This window comes from Bactrocera dorsalis, chromosome 3 (assembly GCF_023373825.1).
Source record: "Bactrocera dorsalis isolate Fly_Bdor chromosome 3, ASM2337382v1, whole genome shotgun sequence".
Lineage (NCBI taxonomy): Eukaryota > Metazoa > Arthropoda > Insecta > Diptera > Tephritidae > Bactrocera > Bactrocera dorsalis.
In genome coordinates, this window is record NC_064305.1 from 39,728,785 (window position 1) to 39,745,341 (window position 16,557).

Consider the following 16,557-nt stretch of genomic DNA (forward strand, 5'->3'; position numbering starts at 1 on the left):
GACAATTACCTACTCAGTTGCAAGGCTGATAATGTTGTTGGTATTGATGTTGATTCAAAGATAGACGAAATTATCTACGACTTCAAAGTTATGAATGTCAACAGTGACGTGCGATGACGGTTTGTATGATGACAGGAGATATTTCGTCTTGTCCTCGTTCACAACCAGATCCATACGTTTGTTGTTTGTTGTTTTAACGGATATGCTAATCCCCGTTAGGGTGGTAAGGGTCATCTGTGTTGTCGTCGAGGTCATCTAACGGTAGGCCCAGGAAACGCGCTGTTTCGACGGGATCGGACCAAAGGGAGGAAGGTGTTAGATGAGTTGGGTTTGTGGGGCATGCAAAGAGGTGGCCAGTGTCATGCGGAGACTCGTTGCATGCAGGACATATATTGGATATGTCGGGGTCGATTCTGGATAAGTAGGAGTTTAACCTGCTACAATACCCAGAACGAAGTTGCGCTAGGATCACTCGCGTTTCTCGCGGCAACTACGTATCACTTCGCGCGGTGGTGGTTGATATCAATATCATCGGCGTCGGCTAGCAGCTGTATACTCTTGTAGAATATTGTACCTTCTCTATTTAGCTCTGCAGCTCGCATTATTTTCTCCAGCAATAGATTGAAAAAGCCACACTCGCTTCGTATCGAACGGCTCGGGAAGGTCCTTCTCGATGCTGGCGGAACTATTTGTGTTGCTCAACGTCAGCTTACAAAGTTTGATTAGTTTTGCGGGGATACCACATTCAGCCATAAAATACATCGTACAAACCAATGTCGGCCGACTTGCATATAATATAGGCATGCTGAGCAGGGATTCAGCGCCCAGCTGAGGTGATGTCCATTGAGAAGGCCCAGGAAGCCCGTACAGCTTAAACCGTGACAACCCGTTTCACGGAGTTTCGCGTTTACCTTCTCAGATTTCAAGGACAGGAGCTTTCAAGAGTAACCCTAGACACAGAACTGAAGACATTGATGAGCTCATCAATCGCATTTGCGAATAGGATCAATTCCCTGTCGAAGTTTACTGTAATACAAGTCCCAATTTATATTCCTAAAATATGTATGTATCTATTTGCTTTGCATTCTGGGCGCAAAAGGTCCAAGCAGAAACTTATATATGTATCTATGATCAAGGGAACAATATTCCCAGAAGCTAGCGTAACGTCAAGGAGCTCCGTTCTGCCAGCAGTCACAAAGATAGGGGAGTTTGCTCGATTGCAAATCGAAAGGTTTTCACTCATTTATAATAATACAGTGACTCATGTCTTTCATTTGTGTCCGATCTTCCCATATGTCTAGAATTATGAATTATAACACCGATTTGACACCTCTTAAATGAAAGCGTCAGAGGCATTGAATTTTAGATTCGGGATGATACAGGAAAACTTTATAAGATGTCATATCTTGGGATCTGCTGGACCAATTTCAATTTCGGTAACATATCCTAACATGTCTATGTTACAACATAACACAACTTTCATTTGATTCCTTCATTTTCATTAAGATATGTACGTAAGTATAACAAGTAAGGAAGGGCTAAGTTCGGGTGTCACCGAACATTTTATACTCTCGCATGATAAGGTGATAATCGAGATTTCATTATCCGTCATTTCCATATTTTTTTTATTTTGGTTCCTAATGTATATACATACTCGTATTATACAGAGAAGGCATCAGATGGATTTCAAAATAACGTTATATTGGAAGAAGGCGTGGTTGTGAACCGATTTCGCCCATATTTCGTACATGTCATCAGAGTGTTGAAAAAGTATTACAAACCGAGTTTCACTGAAATCGGTCGAGTAGTTCCTGAGATATGGTTTTTGGTCCATAAGTGGGCGAGGCCACGCCCATTTTCAATTTTTAAAAAAAGCCTGGGTACAGCTTCTTTCTGCCATTCCTTCCGTAAAATTTAGTGTTTCTGACGTTTTTTGTTCGTCGGTTAACGCACTTTTAGTGATTTTCAACATAACCTTTGTATGGGAGGTGGGCGTGGTTATTATCCGATTTCTTCCATTTTCGAACTGTATATGGAAATGCCTGAAGGAAACGACATTGTTGGTTAATGGTTGACATAGCTATAATAGTTTCCGAGATATGTACTAAAAACTTAGTAGGGGGCGGGGCCACGCCCACTTTTCCAAAAAAATTACTTCCAAATATGCTCCTCCCTAATGCGATCCTTTGTGCCAAATTTCACTTTAATATCTTTATTTATGGCTTAGTTATGACACTTTATAGGTTTTCGGTTTCCGCCATTTTGTGGGCGTGGTAGTGGGCCGATTTTACCCATCTTCGAACTTAACCTTCTTATGGAGCCAAGAAATACGTGTACCAAGTTTCATCATGATATCTTAATTTTTACTCAAGTTACAGCTTGCACGGACGGACGGACAGACGGACGGACGGACAGACAGACGTCCGGATTTCAACTCTACTCGTCACCCTGATCACTTTGGTATATATAACCCTATATCTGACTCTTTTAGTTTTAGGACTTACAAACAACCGTTATGTGAACAAAACTATAATACTCTCTTTAGCAACTTTGTTGCGAGAGTATAAAAATTGTCAAAATCGGATTTTACCAGAAATATCAGTGAATGTGTGATTGAAATTCGCAGAAAATCCTTTCCTGATAAAAGTATGTATGTATGTAGTTATATCAAAAATGGATTGAATCCGGTCAGTACATCCCTTAGCTCCCATATACCCAATCATCTTTGTGCCTAAAATATATAAAATCAGGTGAAAACTTGCCCAAGCTCCAATATAACTTATGTATTTCAGGATTTTCCAACATCTGGTTACAAGTATGAAATGTACTGTTCCACCTGAACTCACATGTTTAACCCTTCTGCACAAATTGAGATTGTACCCCTCATAAACAATTTGTGGGTCAATATGACCCAATAGCAAAAACACGTCAGTATGTTAAAATTATAATGGCAAACTCATTTTTTTTATTATTCAAACATAAAATTAACAAATTCAAAATTGTTTTCAATAGGACTCAGTAAAAAATACATCAATTCTGACAATTTATACATATAACTGCCTTTATACTATGTTGTTTGCATATAAATTTCAAGCATTTATCGCAACGAACTGAATGCTTGTTGGAGTTTTTAGTATGTGGACAATAAAAACACCTTTGCCTCTTACCCAAGAAGCATAATGGAGAATCTTGAGGCTGCACGACCGTGGATAAACTGGGAGTGTCTGCTGCGACTGCTTCCTGGATGTTTTCCACAACTCTTTTTGCAGCAGGACCATAGGGCATTCGCTTTCGGCGTGCAATGTGCGGAGTTACCAAAGATGTGGCCAAGTCTACTAAAAATAATCCCCGCTTAAAGTTTTTATTTCTGTTCCATTCGGGATTAAGTTCGGTCCATATAACATATGCGTTATATCCCGAAACATCGACCATATTGGAAAAGAGTGCAACTGGCCATCGTTTCGTTTGGCGTTTACATGTGTACGTTGCTACTAATTGGTCCAGCGCATCAACACCTGCTTTAGTCGCATTATAGTGATGTATTATTTCTGGTTTCTTTTTCTGATCAGCCCTAGTCTCTGCCGAATGATGAAGAGTACTCATTGCAACAACGAATTTGTATTTCTTTGGCATATAGGTCACAACAGTCACATTTTGTGTGAAAAAGAATTCCGAATAATACTCTGGTTTTTTCCTGACGTCAATAGCTTGGAGGGGAAGAAACTTCTTGTTCTTTCTAACTGTTCCTACTACCGTTATTTTACGTCGTAGCAATTCGACAGCCAAATTGTAGGTTGTAAAAAAGTTGTCACACGTGACGGTATAACCTCTCCCCAAATTGCGTGTGAGATTTATAACTACATTTTCACCTAAAGAAAATATTTTTGTATTATTTGTTTCACTGCTATTTTTCTCATGTTGATAGCTTTTACCTTGATTCTTTTCTGGCTGAGTATTTCTGGCCCTTCCTAGATAGACATCCATATTCCATGCGTAGTTGGACTTGGAATCGCAAAGAGCCCATATTTTTATGCCATATTTGGCAGGTTTGGAAGGTATGTACTGTCTAAAACAGCATCTTCCACGAAAAGGTACCAGCTGCTCATCGACGGTCACATTTTCATTTGGATTATACATCAGTTTAAGATTTTTGCTCCATTTGTCCCAAATATTTCTTATTGGAGCTAGCTTATCACGTAACCGTCTGGTTTCCCTATCTTCATGGCTATCAAAACGGAGGCATCGTGAAATTTGCATAAATCTTTCAATATGCATAACAGCGCGGAATATGGGTCTTCCATTTGTTTCATCCCATAAGCATCTCAAGCTTTCCCCGTTAGACTTGGAAACACCAGCCATGATCTGCAGCCCAAAGTATGCTTCCAGTTCCATTATATCAATGATCTCCCACTTACTTTCATATAACTGCACGCCCTTGAGGTTGGTCATTTCAACAATAATTTGTTTCAGTTCTAGTGAAATGAATAAATCGAAAGCACCTTTTATGCTAGCAACCAAGGAACGTGCGTGTTGTGAAGGGCCTGGTTTATTTGAAAGAATGCATTCTTGTCGCATTCTGCTGCATTGAATTTGTTGAGGATCTTTATACCAAACAATCGTACCATCTTTTGCAGGAAAACATTCCTTATTTCCTTGTGTTTCTCTGCTAAGACTTTCAGCGCTATCAAAAGAATCTGTAGATATATCAGACTCATTTATTTCAGATTCATCACATCGAAAATCTTGATCTTCATCAGACGCTTCATCAAGTGACTCGTCATCATCATTGAAAATTTCTTCAATTCTTTGCCGTGATAGAATCTATACAAATATGAATACATACCTACATATAATAAGAGAATCGCCATATTATAAAAAAGTTAAATTATTACCTGGTTTCTTCGCTGCATTTTAATGGCACAGATTTTTACATTCGCATATCACTGAGCAAAAAAATTGTCTACACGAGCGTCTTCACATTTTCATAAGCTTGTACGTATGTTTGCTGTATGTAGTAGAATACAGTTATCCCAGAGCAAAACAAAATTCACCAACTATATACATACGTACATACATAGCATAAAAAAAAATCAGAAAATAAAGTTCAATACCGTTATCACTAGGCACCGCAAAATTCACAAATGAGCACTAGCACGCTTTTTTTGTTTAGTCACATTTGAGCAAAAATTTTCTTGGTGTTCAAAATGACCCACAAATTGTATACGCGTACGAAAAGTTTTTAAAAAATTATGTAAAAAAACTGGCTCGTCCTGGAAAAAAAATGTGTACGTACAACTCACCATAAGACTCAGACTGAGGATATCAAATTGGTTTTATAAGCAATTAGCCATCCTAAGGCATGGTAATACGCGTTTGTTTCTTAAATTTGGGTCATTTTGACCCAATTTGTGCAGAAGGGTTAATATAAAGTTTTGTCAACTATACTATACTTACTTTTATAATAAAAGATTCTTCACCACGAATTTAAATCAATTGCGGGGTTAATAATAGTAAAATGTGCAAACGTGTGTGCTTATATTTTCAATTAATTTATTTACGAAATAGGTGTTTTGTTTAAATTATATAAAACTAAATTTGTGGATCTTAGTTTAATCTACATATGCTGAAAACAGAAAAATATAAAAATTTGCTGGCATTGACTTAACTAGGGTAATATCACATATTTCATGTTTATTTAATAATTCAAGTAAAGAAAATTTGTAAAAGCCTATATGTATGTATACTTAATGCATTGCAATATTCTTAATTAAAGGCAGTTTTGGTGATTTTGAATAGAATACACCTAAATATAAATAGTTAATTACAAGTAAGAAAGACTTAAGTTTAGACGAATTGTAAACCATGCATACCCAGAGAAAGTTAAAGGATCGTAGCCACAATAAAGGGCGCTTAAATGAAGAGAATGAGAAGATGAGTAACTTATTTCCTGATGGACAATGAACACTTCGATACAAAATTTAAGTGGAAATTTATAAGCTTTCTTAGCTCTTAAGTAGCTGTTCAAAACTACTACGCGGCTCTCGTTAAGATTCTTCGTGTAGCTACTTGACAATAAGTAACAAAAGACAAATGATGAAATCAAAGACGCACGGATTAAAATACGACTCATTGCTTTAGTTCGAAATTCCGAACAAGCCTTTATATGGAACACCCTTACTTTGAAGCGGATACTGTTAGTGCATCTAAACTTATTCATCATTTTTGCATATCAGCCAAATTCTTAATTTAAGGCAAATTAGTGACATACATTTTCATAATTGTTTTTTTTAATGGCGTAATAGTTAAAACAGGTGTAAAATATTGGTAATGTAAAAACTAAAATCTGGTCAAGATTATGCAATGCCCGGTTTCGTCCGAACTTGACTCATTCTTACTTGCTGGAATTTACTCCATAATAATGGCATACACGTTAGTATTTCAAATCGTGTAATGTGTTTATCTAAAGAGATGTTTTATTTTACTGTTCTTTTGAGATCTGTAAAGTATATGAGTGTACTAATGTCAATTTGTGAGTCGGAATTTATTTATATTTATTCTTATTTACAGAATTTCAATTCTTCAAAATTAGTATAAATAAACTATTTTCCTCTAACGACAAGTCGGATATGCTATATATGGTACTTGTAACATACCAAATTACTAATTGTATGATTTTGTTTGAATGGCTATGGTATAGGTGTATGAAGACGCAATGTATTTCACTAAGACCGCATTTAATACATCAGGAAACTTTGAAAATACGTTGCTTTTAAAACTCAAATTCATAATGGTAAACGTTGCGTTTATAGACGTCAGACTGTAGTCCATGATATATTTGTCCACAACCGATGCGATATCAGGAAAAGGCTAATCCAGAACACCATCCTTCTTTGGGCGTAATTCCAACTAGCTCCGCTACTAGGTGAATAGTAAACCATTGTTTCGTTTCGTTCGGATATGAGTGGCGCTGTCCACGTTTGCTCCTCATCGACTTCGTTGACGAGGCGTGGACAGTGCATCCACTTGCGTGCACTGAGCTTCGGGCGTGGGTGCGCTACTTCCATTAAGTCGTCGTTGAACTCCCAGTAGCCGTAGCCTTTGAAGAAATAGGTCTTACCATTGGTATACTTAAATGCGGCGTCTATGTTGTAACCAATACCACGCCAAATGGACATGTCACGAGGATAGTCTAATTCTACACGCCCAGTATCTTCATCTAATCGCCAGTATAAAGTACCACTGGTGAGATAAGTGCGGTTATTGTAGCCCCACACGAAAGCGGCATCTATGTGGGTAAGCGATTGCGGTAGACCTAAAGAAGTGAGTGGCTGCGGATAACCACTAACTAACGTAACTGAATCGAAGACATAGTAATAACGACCTAGAATAAAGAAAAAGGGTTAGTTGAATTGTGAATATGATTATTGAATTATAATAGGGAAAAATATTTGAGAAGAAGTTTATCAAATATTCATTAAATTTTTGAATATTGATTTCATTTCTTAAAATATACATACATGCATAATTTGTTGCTTACCAAACATAAAATTTTACTCAAAAATAATTATCATTTTCTTTATACTGCAGCTTAACATATATTTTGGGCTTATTAATATAAATATTGACAATGACGATCTTACCAATAAAGAAAACAATTTTTCGATCTTTGTTTTCATATACTGCATCAACTTTGGAGAAGTTCTTAGGCAACTCAGCCCACAGCCGATGAGTGTAGGTTGGGTATCCTGGATATAGGCCGTGATCACCAATCCGCCATAGGAACTATTGGGTAAAATAAATTTGGATTGTTGTATAAAGTTCATGCAATTGGAAAAATGTATTTCTAAATATACCTGTCCACGAAATATGAATATTTCTCTACGTATGATCGAAATGGCATCGTAAGTAGTGTGACATGTATCGGGTTTCAATTTTTTTGGCTTAGTTGGTTGAGGAGGTGGATACCAAGTCCTGGTGGGATGTGGAGGGGAGTCAGTACGTGGTCTATAAGTCGTTGTGGTTGGAAGTTTCCGATCACGTTGGTGTGGATTGTTGTTATAAGGATATCTTCGCCGTGGATCATAAGGTTCGTTGTGTCGGTTCTGTGGGTAATATACTAGAGGTCGCCGTGTAGTGGTTGTGGTTGTAGTTGTTGTTGTCGGTGGAGTTTTTGGTCGAGTTGGAGGTTTAAAGGGTCCCCATGTCTTATCTTTCGAGCCGTACAACTGTTGAATGGCATTGCGATCGTCAGCAGGAAGATTAATATCAACTTCATTGTCATGATACCATGGATACATAATAGCGTTTTGGTCAGAGGAATGCCCGAGACCCAAGGAGTGTCCAAATTCGTGAACTGCAACGCCGAGAAAGTTTGTTGCTGAAAGTAAAAAAGTTGGTCTTGTTATTATTATGTTACTTTGAGTAGCATTAAATATACAAGGTGCGTTCCAAAGTAAACAGGACTTAAAAAAAAAACAGATCAAATGGTTTTTTCGGCGAAATCAATTTTTTTTTATTCAAAATAGTCTCCTTCTGCTTCAATACAGCTTTTTGTACGGTCCAAAAGTATGTCGAACGAGTGTTTTAGCTCGTTGGCCGGTATGGCCGCCAGAATACCGGTGCAAGCCTTTTGAATGGCCTCTACGTCTGCATACCGCTTTCCTTTCATGGGCAAATGAATTTTTCCGAAATGGAAGAAGTCGCACGGTGCCATATCAGGTGAATACGGGCAGTGGTTAATGGTTAAAATGTGATTTTTGGTCAAATAATCGGTCAAAAACGTCGAATCGAATGTTGGATTCTGAGCAATTTTTGGTCGTCAGTCAATTTGTGCGGAATAAACCGTGCACACACCTTTCGTAAGTCCAAATGTTCGGTCAAAATACGATAAATCGATGTTTTGGAGATGTTCAATTTCATTTCCATGAATTTCAATGATGATTTCGGCTAATTTTTGATGAATTCACGCACAGTTTGTATGGAATTTCCGGTGATCATGGATTTTGAGTGGCCCACATGTTGATCGTCATTTATGGCCTTACGACTACTTTGAAAACGTTGAAACCACTCGTGCACTTTGCTACGGAATAGGCAATCATCGCCATAAACTTGTTTCATCAATAGTAAAAGTTTTACCAATTTTAAAACGAAATTTAATGTTGGCTCTTAGTTCGAAACTCATTTTCGCACCGATAACACAAACATACTGACAACTAAAACGCAATAACTTCCCTTCCAACCACTGAATTGTCATGAAATTCTCTCTGAATAATCGATAAAGATAGCAGATATGAACGCACCAGTCGATGTAAAGATGGCGCCACCAGGGGGCGATAGATTCAAAAAGTCCTCTTTAATTTGGAATATACCTTGTATGGTATAATATTAGTGCCACAAAATGTACGGGTATGTATGTACAGGTATTTGATTTAAATGATTTGGGCCAAAAAACAAAACTTGCAATCTATTTTTACGAAAATTGTGCTTTGATAATAGCCTAAACATTTATTCAAAACTTTAGGAGGAACACATTACACACATCTAAAATATAAAGCCCATCTATAACCAAATTTTATCCCCAAACTTTTGTTCTTCAAAATACATAACAGAGTTTTAAAACTTAGTTGTATTAGAAATATTAAAATTTTACAGTTAATATATTCGAGCTTCTAGTTATCGTTAGCTGACACAGGTTTTCAATGACAAATACGAAATGCTTCCAATGTTTACGGAATGGCAATTGATTTATGTACTTGTTCCTAGGCTTTGTTTTTGGTTTTAGTGTTTATATGAATAAGTTCACCTCAAGGGTGCTATTCCACAAAACATTTAATTCTGCTACAAATCGATGCAGATTGTATGCGACGAATGGGTTCCTTTTTGGTGCAACTGGCAGTGCATGTACAATTTTGGTTCTGCCAACGAGTTTTTTTTTAATGATTTATTAGTGAAATCATCGATGAAGCAAATACAAATATTATGTCGAATTTAGGCAGCATCCAACAACAACGGTAGCTACAGTTGCGGTTGCGGTCAACCACAAACAGAACAGCAAAGGCGTTGATTATTCCAACTGATGTTGTATTTGCTGTGGGAAAGGGCTGGTTAGCTAATCCGCTGTTCGTTTCTGCTGTGGCCTTTTCACTCATACAGCACACGGTTCAGAGCCATTTCTACTTGTATTTGGAGATTTGTTTGCACGTTTGCATGTGTTTGATCGTAGCAACAAGCTGTTCTAACGCGCATTTATCAAGTAAATTAACCATTTTCGCAAATTAATTACATTAGTGACAACACACATGGCGTGATGCGGTTTGGCGACCACTGGCAGGCTTCCAAGCTGCACTGTAACGCTGACACTATTATTTGGTGGAATTGGTGGCATCTACATACACAGCTACAACGCTGTTGGACGCAGTTGATTACAGCATATGTTTATGGTCAATATGTACATCAAATTATGTATGGAATTCGTAACATACAGAGGAACTAGGTGGATGCGGAGTGTCGGTGCTATTACCAAGTTGAACGATATGAAATTTGTTTGCGGATAATTACTCCTACGAAAATGCACTTTCGTGTGTTACGTTGTTTGCTTCCATGGGGTATACAGGTACTAAATGTGACGGCGATGAACCTATGCAAACGGGCATATGTAAGTATGTACATAAAATATGTATTAGTTTAACTTGTTTGTACTCATGTAAAGGGTGATTTTTTAAGAGCTTGATAACTTTTTTAAAAAAAAAAAACGCATAAAATTTGCAAAATCTCATCGGTTCTTTATTTGAAACGTTAGATTGGTTCATGACATTTACTTTTTGAAGATAATTTCATTTAAATGTTGACCGCGGCTGCGTCTTAGGTGGTCCATTCGGAAAGTCCAATTTTGGGCAACTTTTTCGAGCATTTCGGCCGGAATAGCCCGAATTTCTTCGGAAATGTTGTCTTCCAAAGCTGGAATAGTTGCTGGCTTATTTCTGTAGACTTTAGACTTGACGTAGCCCCACAAAAAATAGTCTAAAGGCGTTAAATCGCATGATCTTGGTGGCCAACTTACGGGTCCATTTCTTGAGATGAATTGTTGTCCGAAGTTTTCCCTCAAAATGGCCATAGAATCGCGAGCTGTGTGGCATGTAGCGCCATCTTGTTGAAACCACATGTCAACCAAGTTCAGTTCTTCCATTTTTGGCAACAAAAAGTTTGTTAGCATCGAACGATAGCGATCGCCATTCACCGTAACGTTGCGTCCAACAGCATCTTTGAAAAAATACGGTCCAATGATTCCACCAGCGTACAAACCACACCAAACAGTGCATTTTTCGGGATGCATGGGCAGTTCTTGAACGGCTTCTGGTTGCTCTTCACCCCAAATGCGGCAATTTTGCTTATTTACGTAGCCATTCAACCAGAAATGAGCCTCATCGCTGAACAAAATTTGTCGATACGTAAAGCGCGAAACACATTTCGAACCGAACACTGATTTTGGTAATAAAATTCAATGATTTGCAAGCGTTGCTCGTTAGTAAGTCTATTCATGATGAAATGTCAAAGCATACTGAGCATCTTTCTCTTTGACACCATGTCTGAAATCCCACGTGATCTGTCAAATACTAATGCATGAAAATCCTAACCTCAAAAAAATCACCCGTTACATACCTCCGGACTCTTGTGGGCATATACTCGTACTTGTATGTATATTTAAATACTATGGCCTATGAAGTTAAATTATTTATGTACATAAGTATGTATATACATAGAAAATTAAGCACTGAATAATAATAATAATTTCATAAACTTTTTTACGAATTCCCTTATATATGGTTCTAAAATCCAATTACTCAGTATCGTCCAGTATAACGTTTAACGAATCATCAAAATTATCTAATTAAAGTTTCCATATTTCGAACACAAATAATTTTATTATTCGATGTTGCGAACGCTGCTATATTTTTATCTTGAACTTCGCATGTTTTGACAAAACAAAGGCTTCGTTAAACCAGCGGTAGTTTAAGTATTGTACGAAATATCGATACCTAATAAACTTTTCGAAATGCGATGGATTGCCTTAAGAACATACAGAATAGCCAAAATCATTTGTAATAACGAAAACTTTGGCTTACTTAATAGCAGGTCACAACTTACTGGTACATTCAGGAAGTGAAGGTAAGAGAAATACCCTGAAACACCTCCTTTGCTTTTATCCAGCCTCATCTAGAGCTCGTCTTAGATATGTAAAAACTGTGCAGTTCAAGAAACTAAACGAGATTTACGTCGTGTATGACGAATACTTCAGCTCGAATTAAACTGAGCCTCCATCTGGCTATACTCAAGATAATCACTTGATAGCGGGCCACTATTACCTAACCTAATTATTGTACAACATATGCAGAATACTTCCACTGCCTATATAAAAGTGAAACTTTTGCCAAAGCTTTTTAAAATGTCCCTCTCCCGTTTCCCACTCCGCCACCCGCGATAGTAACGAATTTTAATTAATTATATTAAATTAAAAAAGTTGATAAGCAAAGAAAGGAATTTTTTGAATATTATTTAACTAAATATAAAACTGATTTTAAAAAAATTGATTTAATTTTGCATGATAGTTATCTTTGACTGGTGATTAAAGCATCTAAGCTCAAAAGTAATCGGTTTAGCAAGTCCTGATTTGTAGCGGCCCGTTAGTTCTTTCTTGTATGATGAAGTCGATACATCTTAAAGTCCTTATTGCTTTAGTCAGCAGATTCTTCTGAGAGTTCTCCAATTAAAACTGGTGCATATTGAATAACAACGATAGCGTGAATTGAAATTTTGTGAACCAGGAATATTTTGAAGTTAATTTCCTCGCAGGATCTAGCGCAAATCGAGTGCATTTAGGGTTTATTGAACTGATTCCTTTTGAAATTGAATTCGAACAGGACGGTAATAGCGGGTGGACGACGGTCTAGAGTTTTTCCAAATTTTTTTGTGCTCATCATCACTTTGCGATTTTATTATTAGTTGTAGAGGGACATACATATGTCGTGACGAATAAATTATTGTCTTCCAAATTATTATTTTCAAGTTTCTACTTATATTCGCTCTGCCCAGAAAAACTGCCAAAAAAGCAACATTTTCCTATTAATAATAGGTAATAAGAGAACTAACTCATTGCGTTCATTAATTACATTCATAGTTTGGTCCAATAATTTTTTTTTCTCAAAGTAGGGTAAAAAGTTAATATCAAATTTTTTGTCAACAAAGCTTCTAATGAGTAGATACTGATGCCTTATTCAATTTGTTTCGGTGATAAGTGATATTACTTCACACATTTTCTAAACGCCACAATTCAAAAATATACTCGTATATGTACATAGGCGTTAAAGTTTATACCGAGTAGTAGTAACAAACATTTGATAAAACTGATATATATCACGAAAAAAACATAAAAAATAATAAAATTTAAACGTAAATATGTATAAAAAATTAAGAAAATTACACACAAAAAATTGCATGTTTGGTAAAATAACGTGAATAACGAAGAGAGGAGCAAAAGGTTGCAGGTGAAATCAAAAGCATATACTTAAAAACATTAACTTCTTCTTCTTTTTTACTGGCGTAGATACCGCTTACGCGATTATAGCCGAGTCAACAACAGCGTGCCAGTCGTTTCTTCTCTTCGCTACGTATCGCCAATTGGATATTCAAAGCGAAGCCAGGTCCTTCTCCACTTGGTCCTTCCAACGGAGTGGAGGTCTTTCTCTTCCTCTGCTTCCCGCGACGGGTACTGCGTCGAATACTTTCAGAGCTAGAGTGTTTTCATCCATCCGTACAACATGACCTAGCCAGCGTAGCCGCTGTCTTTTAATTCGCTGAACTATGTCAATGTCGTCGTATATCTCGTACAGCTCATCGTTCCATCGAATGCGATATTCACCGTGGCCAACGCGCAAAGAACCATAAATCTTTTGCAGAACTTTTCTCTCGAAAACTCGCAACGTCGACTCATTGGTTGTTGTCATCGTCCAAGCCTCTGCACCATATAGCAGGACGGGAATTATGAGCGACTTATAGAGTTTGGTTTTTGTTCGTCGAGAGAGGACTTTACTTTTCAAGTGCCTACTCAGTCCGAAGTAGCACCTGTTGGCAAGAGAAATCCTGCGTTGGATTTCCAGGCTGACATTGTTGGTGGTGTTAATAAATAGACGAAATTATCTACAACTTCAAAGTTATGACTGTCAACAGTGACGTGAGTGCCAAGTCGCGAGTGCGACGACTGTTTGTTTGATGACAGGAGATATTTCGTCTTGCCCTCGTTCACTGCCAGACCCATTCGCGTTGCTTCCTTGTTCAGTCTGGAGAAAGCAGAACTAACGGCGCGGGTGTTGAGGCCGATGATATCAATATAATCGGCATACGCCAGCAGCTGTACACTCTTATAAAAGATTGTACCTGCTCGATTAAGTTCTGCAGCTCGAACTATTTTCTCCAGCAGCAGATTGAAGAAATCGCACGATAGGGAGTCGCCTTGTCTGAAACCTCGTTTGGTATCGAATGGCTCGGAGAGGTCCTTCCCGATCCTGACGGAGCTTTTGGTATTGCTCAACGTCAGTTTACACAGCCGTATTAGTTTTGCGGGGATACCAAATTCAGACATCGCGGCATAGAGGCAGCTCCTTTTCGTGCTATCGAAAGCAGCTTTGAAATCGACGAATAGGTGGTGTGTGTCGATTCTCCTTTCACGGGTCTTTTCCAAAATATGGCACATGGTGAATATCTGGTCGGTGGTTGATTTTCCAGGTCTAAAGCCACACTGATAAGGTCCAATCAGTTTGTTGGCGTTCACTGCCATTCAGCAGGCTGGAGAAGTGTTCCCTCCATAATTTAGGCATGCTCTAGGCATCGGTGACTAGATCACCTTTGGGGGTTCTACAAGAGTATGCTCCGGTCTTGAAACCTTCTGTATGTCGCCGCATTTTTTCGTAGAATTTTCGAGCATTACCCCTGTCGGCCAGCTTAGCAAGCTCTTCGTACTCACGCATTTCGGCCTCTTTCTTTCTCTGTCTCGCTTCCCTCTTCAACTCTCGGTATCTAGCCCATCCCGCACGTCGTACCAGCTGTTCTTTTTCACTTTCCGAAAACCAATGATTTCGGTTGCAGCTGTACGTAAGGAGTTTGAAATTCCGTCCCACAGTTCCCTTATACCGAGTTGTTGACGAATGCTCTCAGAGAGCAGTAATGCAAGCCGAGTAGAAAATCGTTCGGCTGTCTGTTGTGATTGCAGCTTCTCCTTGTCGAATCTTCCTTGTGTTTGTTGGCGGGCGTTTTTTGCTGCACAGAGGCGGGTGCGAATCTTGGCTGCAACAATATAGTGGTCCGAGTCGATGTTAGGACCTCGGAGCGACACGCACAAATACTGGAGACGTGTCTTCCGTCTATCACAACATGATCGATCTGGTTGGTGGTTTTTCGATCCGGAGACAGCCAGGTAGCTTGATGAATCTTCTAATGCTGGAATCTGGTACTACAGATAACCATATTTCGGGCCGCGGCGAAGTCGATCAGCCTCAACCCATTTGGGGATGTTTCCTCGTGGAGGCTGAATTTACCGACCGTAGTGCCAAAGATACCTTCTTTGCCCACCCTGGCGTTGAAGTCGCCAAGCACGATTTTGACATCATGGAGGGGGCATCTCTCATAAGTGCGCTCCAAGCACTCATAAAAGGCATCTTTGGTCACATCGTCCTTCTCTTCCGTCGGGGCGTGGGCGCAAATCAGCGATATGTTGAAGAACCTCGCTTTGATGCGGATTGTGGCTAGACGTTCATTCTCCGGAGTGAATGATAGTACCCGGCGACGGAGTCTCTTTCCCACCACGAATCCAACACCAAACTTGCGCTCCTTTATATGGCCACTGTAGTAAATGCCATAAGGACCTATTTGTCTCTGTCCTTGTCCCGTCCATCGCATTTCTTGGACGGCGGTGATGTCAGCCTTTATTTTCACGAGGACATCAACCAGCTGGGCAGCGGCACCTTCCCAATTAAGGGACCGGACATTCCAGGTGCATGCCCTCAAATCATAGTCCTTAATTCGTTTGCCATGGTCGTCATCAAAAGGGGGGTCTCTCATCCGAGGCTATTGGTGGTTCTTCATTGGGGGTGTGTTTTTACGTGGCGGGTCCCAAACCTAGCGCACAACCCTATGCAGGGGATGTTTCGCCTTCTCACTTTAGCTCGCCTTCGAACGGATGTTCTTAGGCTACCCAGAGGATACTTTGTCAAAGACCGGAAGTCGTGAGCTGCTTGAGTTATATGTAAAAGAATCGTTTCAGGCCACTCCCAAGTGAATGGCAATCAGAGAACCTTCCTCACTTGCGTGAACTTCTACACATGACTCCATCCCCTCTCCATTAACTAATATAAGCAAATTTGACTCATTTGAAGGGGAGACAGGGATAACAACTTTTTGTATACCTGAAATCGATGTATAGTATAAAGAAAAACATACTATTCAAAAGGGCACTTATAATAATAATAAAACAACATATTGGGTTGTCAAAAAAGTCTTGCGGAATTT

The 16,557-nt window shown here is 38.8% G+C and overlaps 3 protein-coding genes across 6 annotated transcripts in view; all 3 read right to left on the reverse strand.

The window, feature by feature from the left end:
* Positions 1 to 105: 105 nt before the first annotated feature.
* Positions 106 to 5,390, reverse strand: LOC125777351 (piggyBac transposable element-derived protein 4-like). Of its 2 annotated transcripts, XM_049452104.1 has the most exons (3): positions 4,893 to 5,390; positions 3,933 to 4,821; positions 106 to 3,869 (listed from the first exon to the last, which is right to left on the reverse strand). In XM_049452104.1, exons 1-3 carry the CDS (start codon positions 4,908 to 4,910, stop codon positions 3,031 to 3,033), a joined length of 1,746 nt encoding a protein of 581 aa, XP_049308061.1. In that variant the 5' UTR covers positions 4,911 to 5,390; the 3' UTR covers positions 106 to 3,030. The 2 variants fall into 2 exon arrangements, with proteins under 2 accessions (XP_049308061.1, XP_049308060.1); XM_049452103.1 differs by having other exon boundaries at positions 106 to 4,821.
* A 1,124-nt stretch (positions 5,391 to 6,514) lies between these two features.
* Positions 6,515 to 16,557, reverse strand: part of LOC105233534 (matrix metalloproteinase-2) — a 333,189-nt gene continuing 323,146 nt past the window's right edge. For all 3 annotated transcript variants that reach the window (XM_049452101.1, XM_049452100.1, XM_049452098.1), the window contains 3 exons: positions 7,854 to 8,377; positions 7,641 to 7,782; positions 6,515 to 7,381 (listed from right to left, as the gene is read on the reverse strand). In XM_049452101.1, the coding sequence (XP_049308058.1) occupies positions 6,813 to 7,381; positions 7,641 to 7,782; positions 7,854 to 8,377 (1,235 nt within the window). In that variant the 3' untranslated portion in view covers positions 6,515 to 6,812. The remainder of the gene's footprint in view (positions 7,382 to 7,640; positions 7,783 to 7,853; positions 8,378 to 16,557) is intronic.
* LOC125777361 (craniofacial development protein 2-like) overlaps positions 11,244 to 16,557 on the reverse strand; it is a 72,692-nt gene continuing 67,378 nt past the window's right edge. The window contains exon 2 of the mRNA XM_049452120.1: positions 11,244 to 14,097. The gene's annotated coding sequence lies outside the window, so the exon portion shown is untranslated. The remainder of the gene's footprint in view (positions 14,098 to 16,557) is intronic.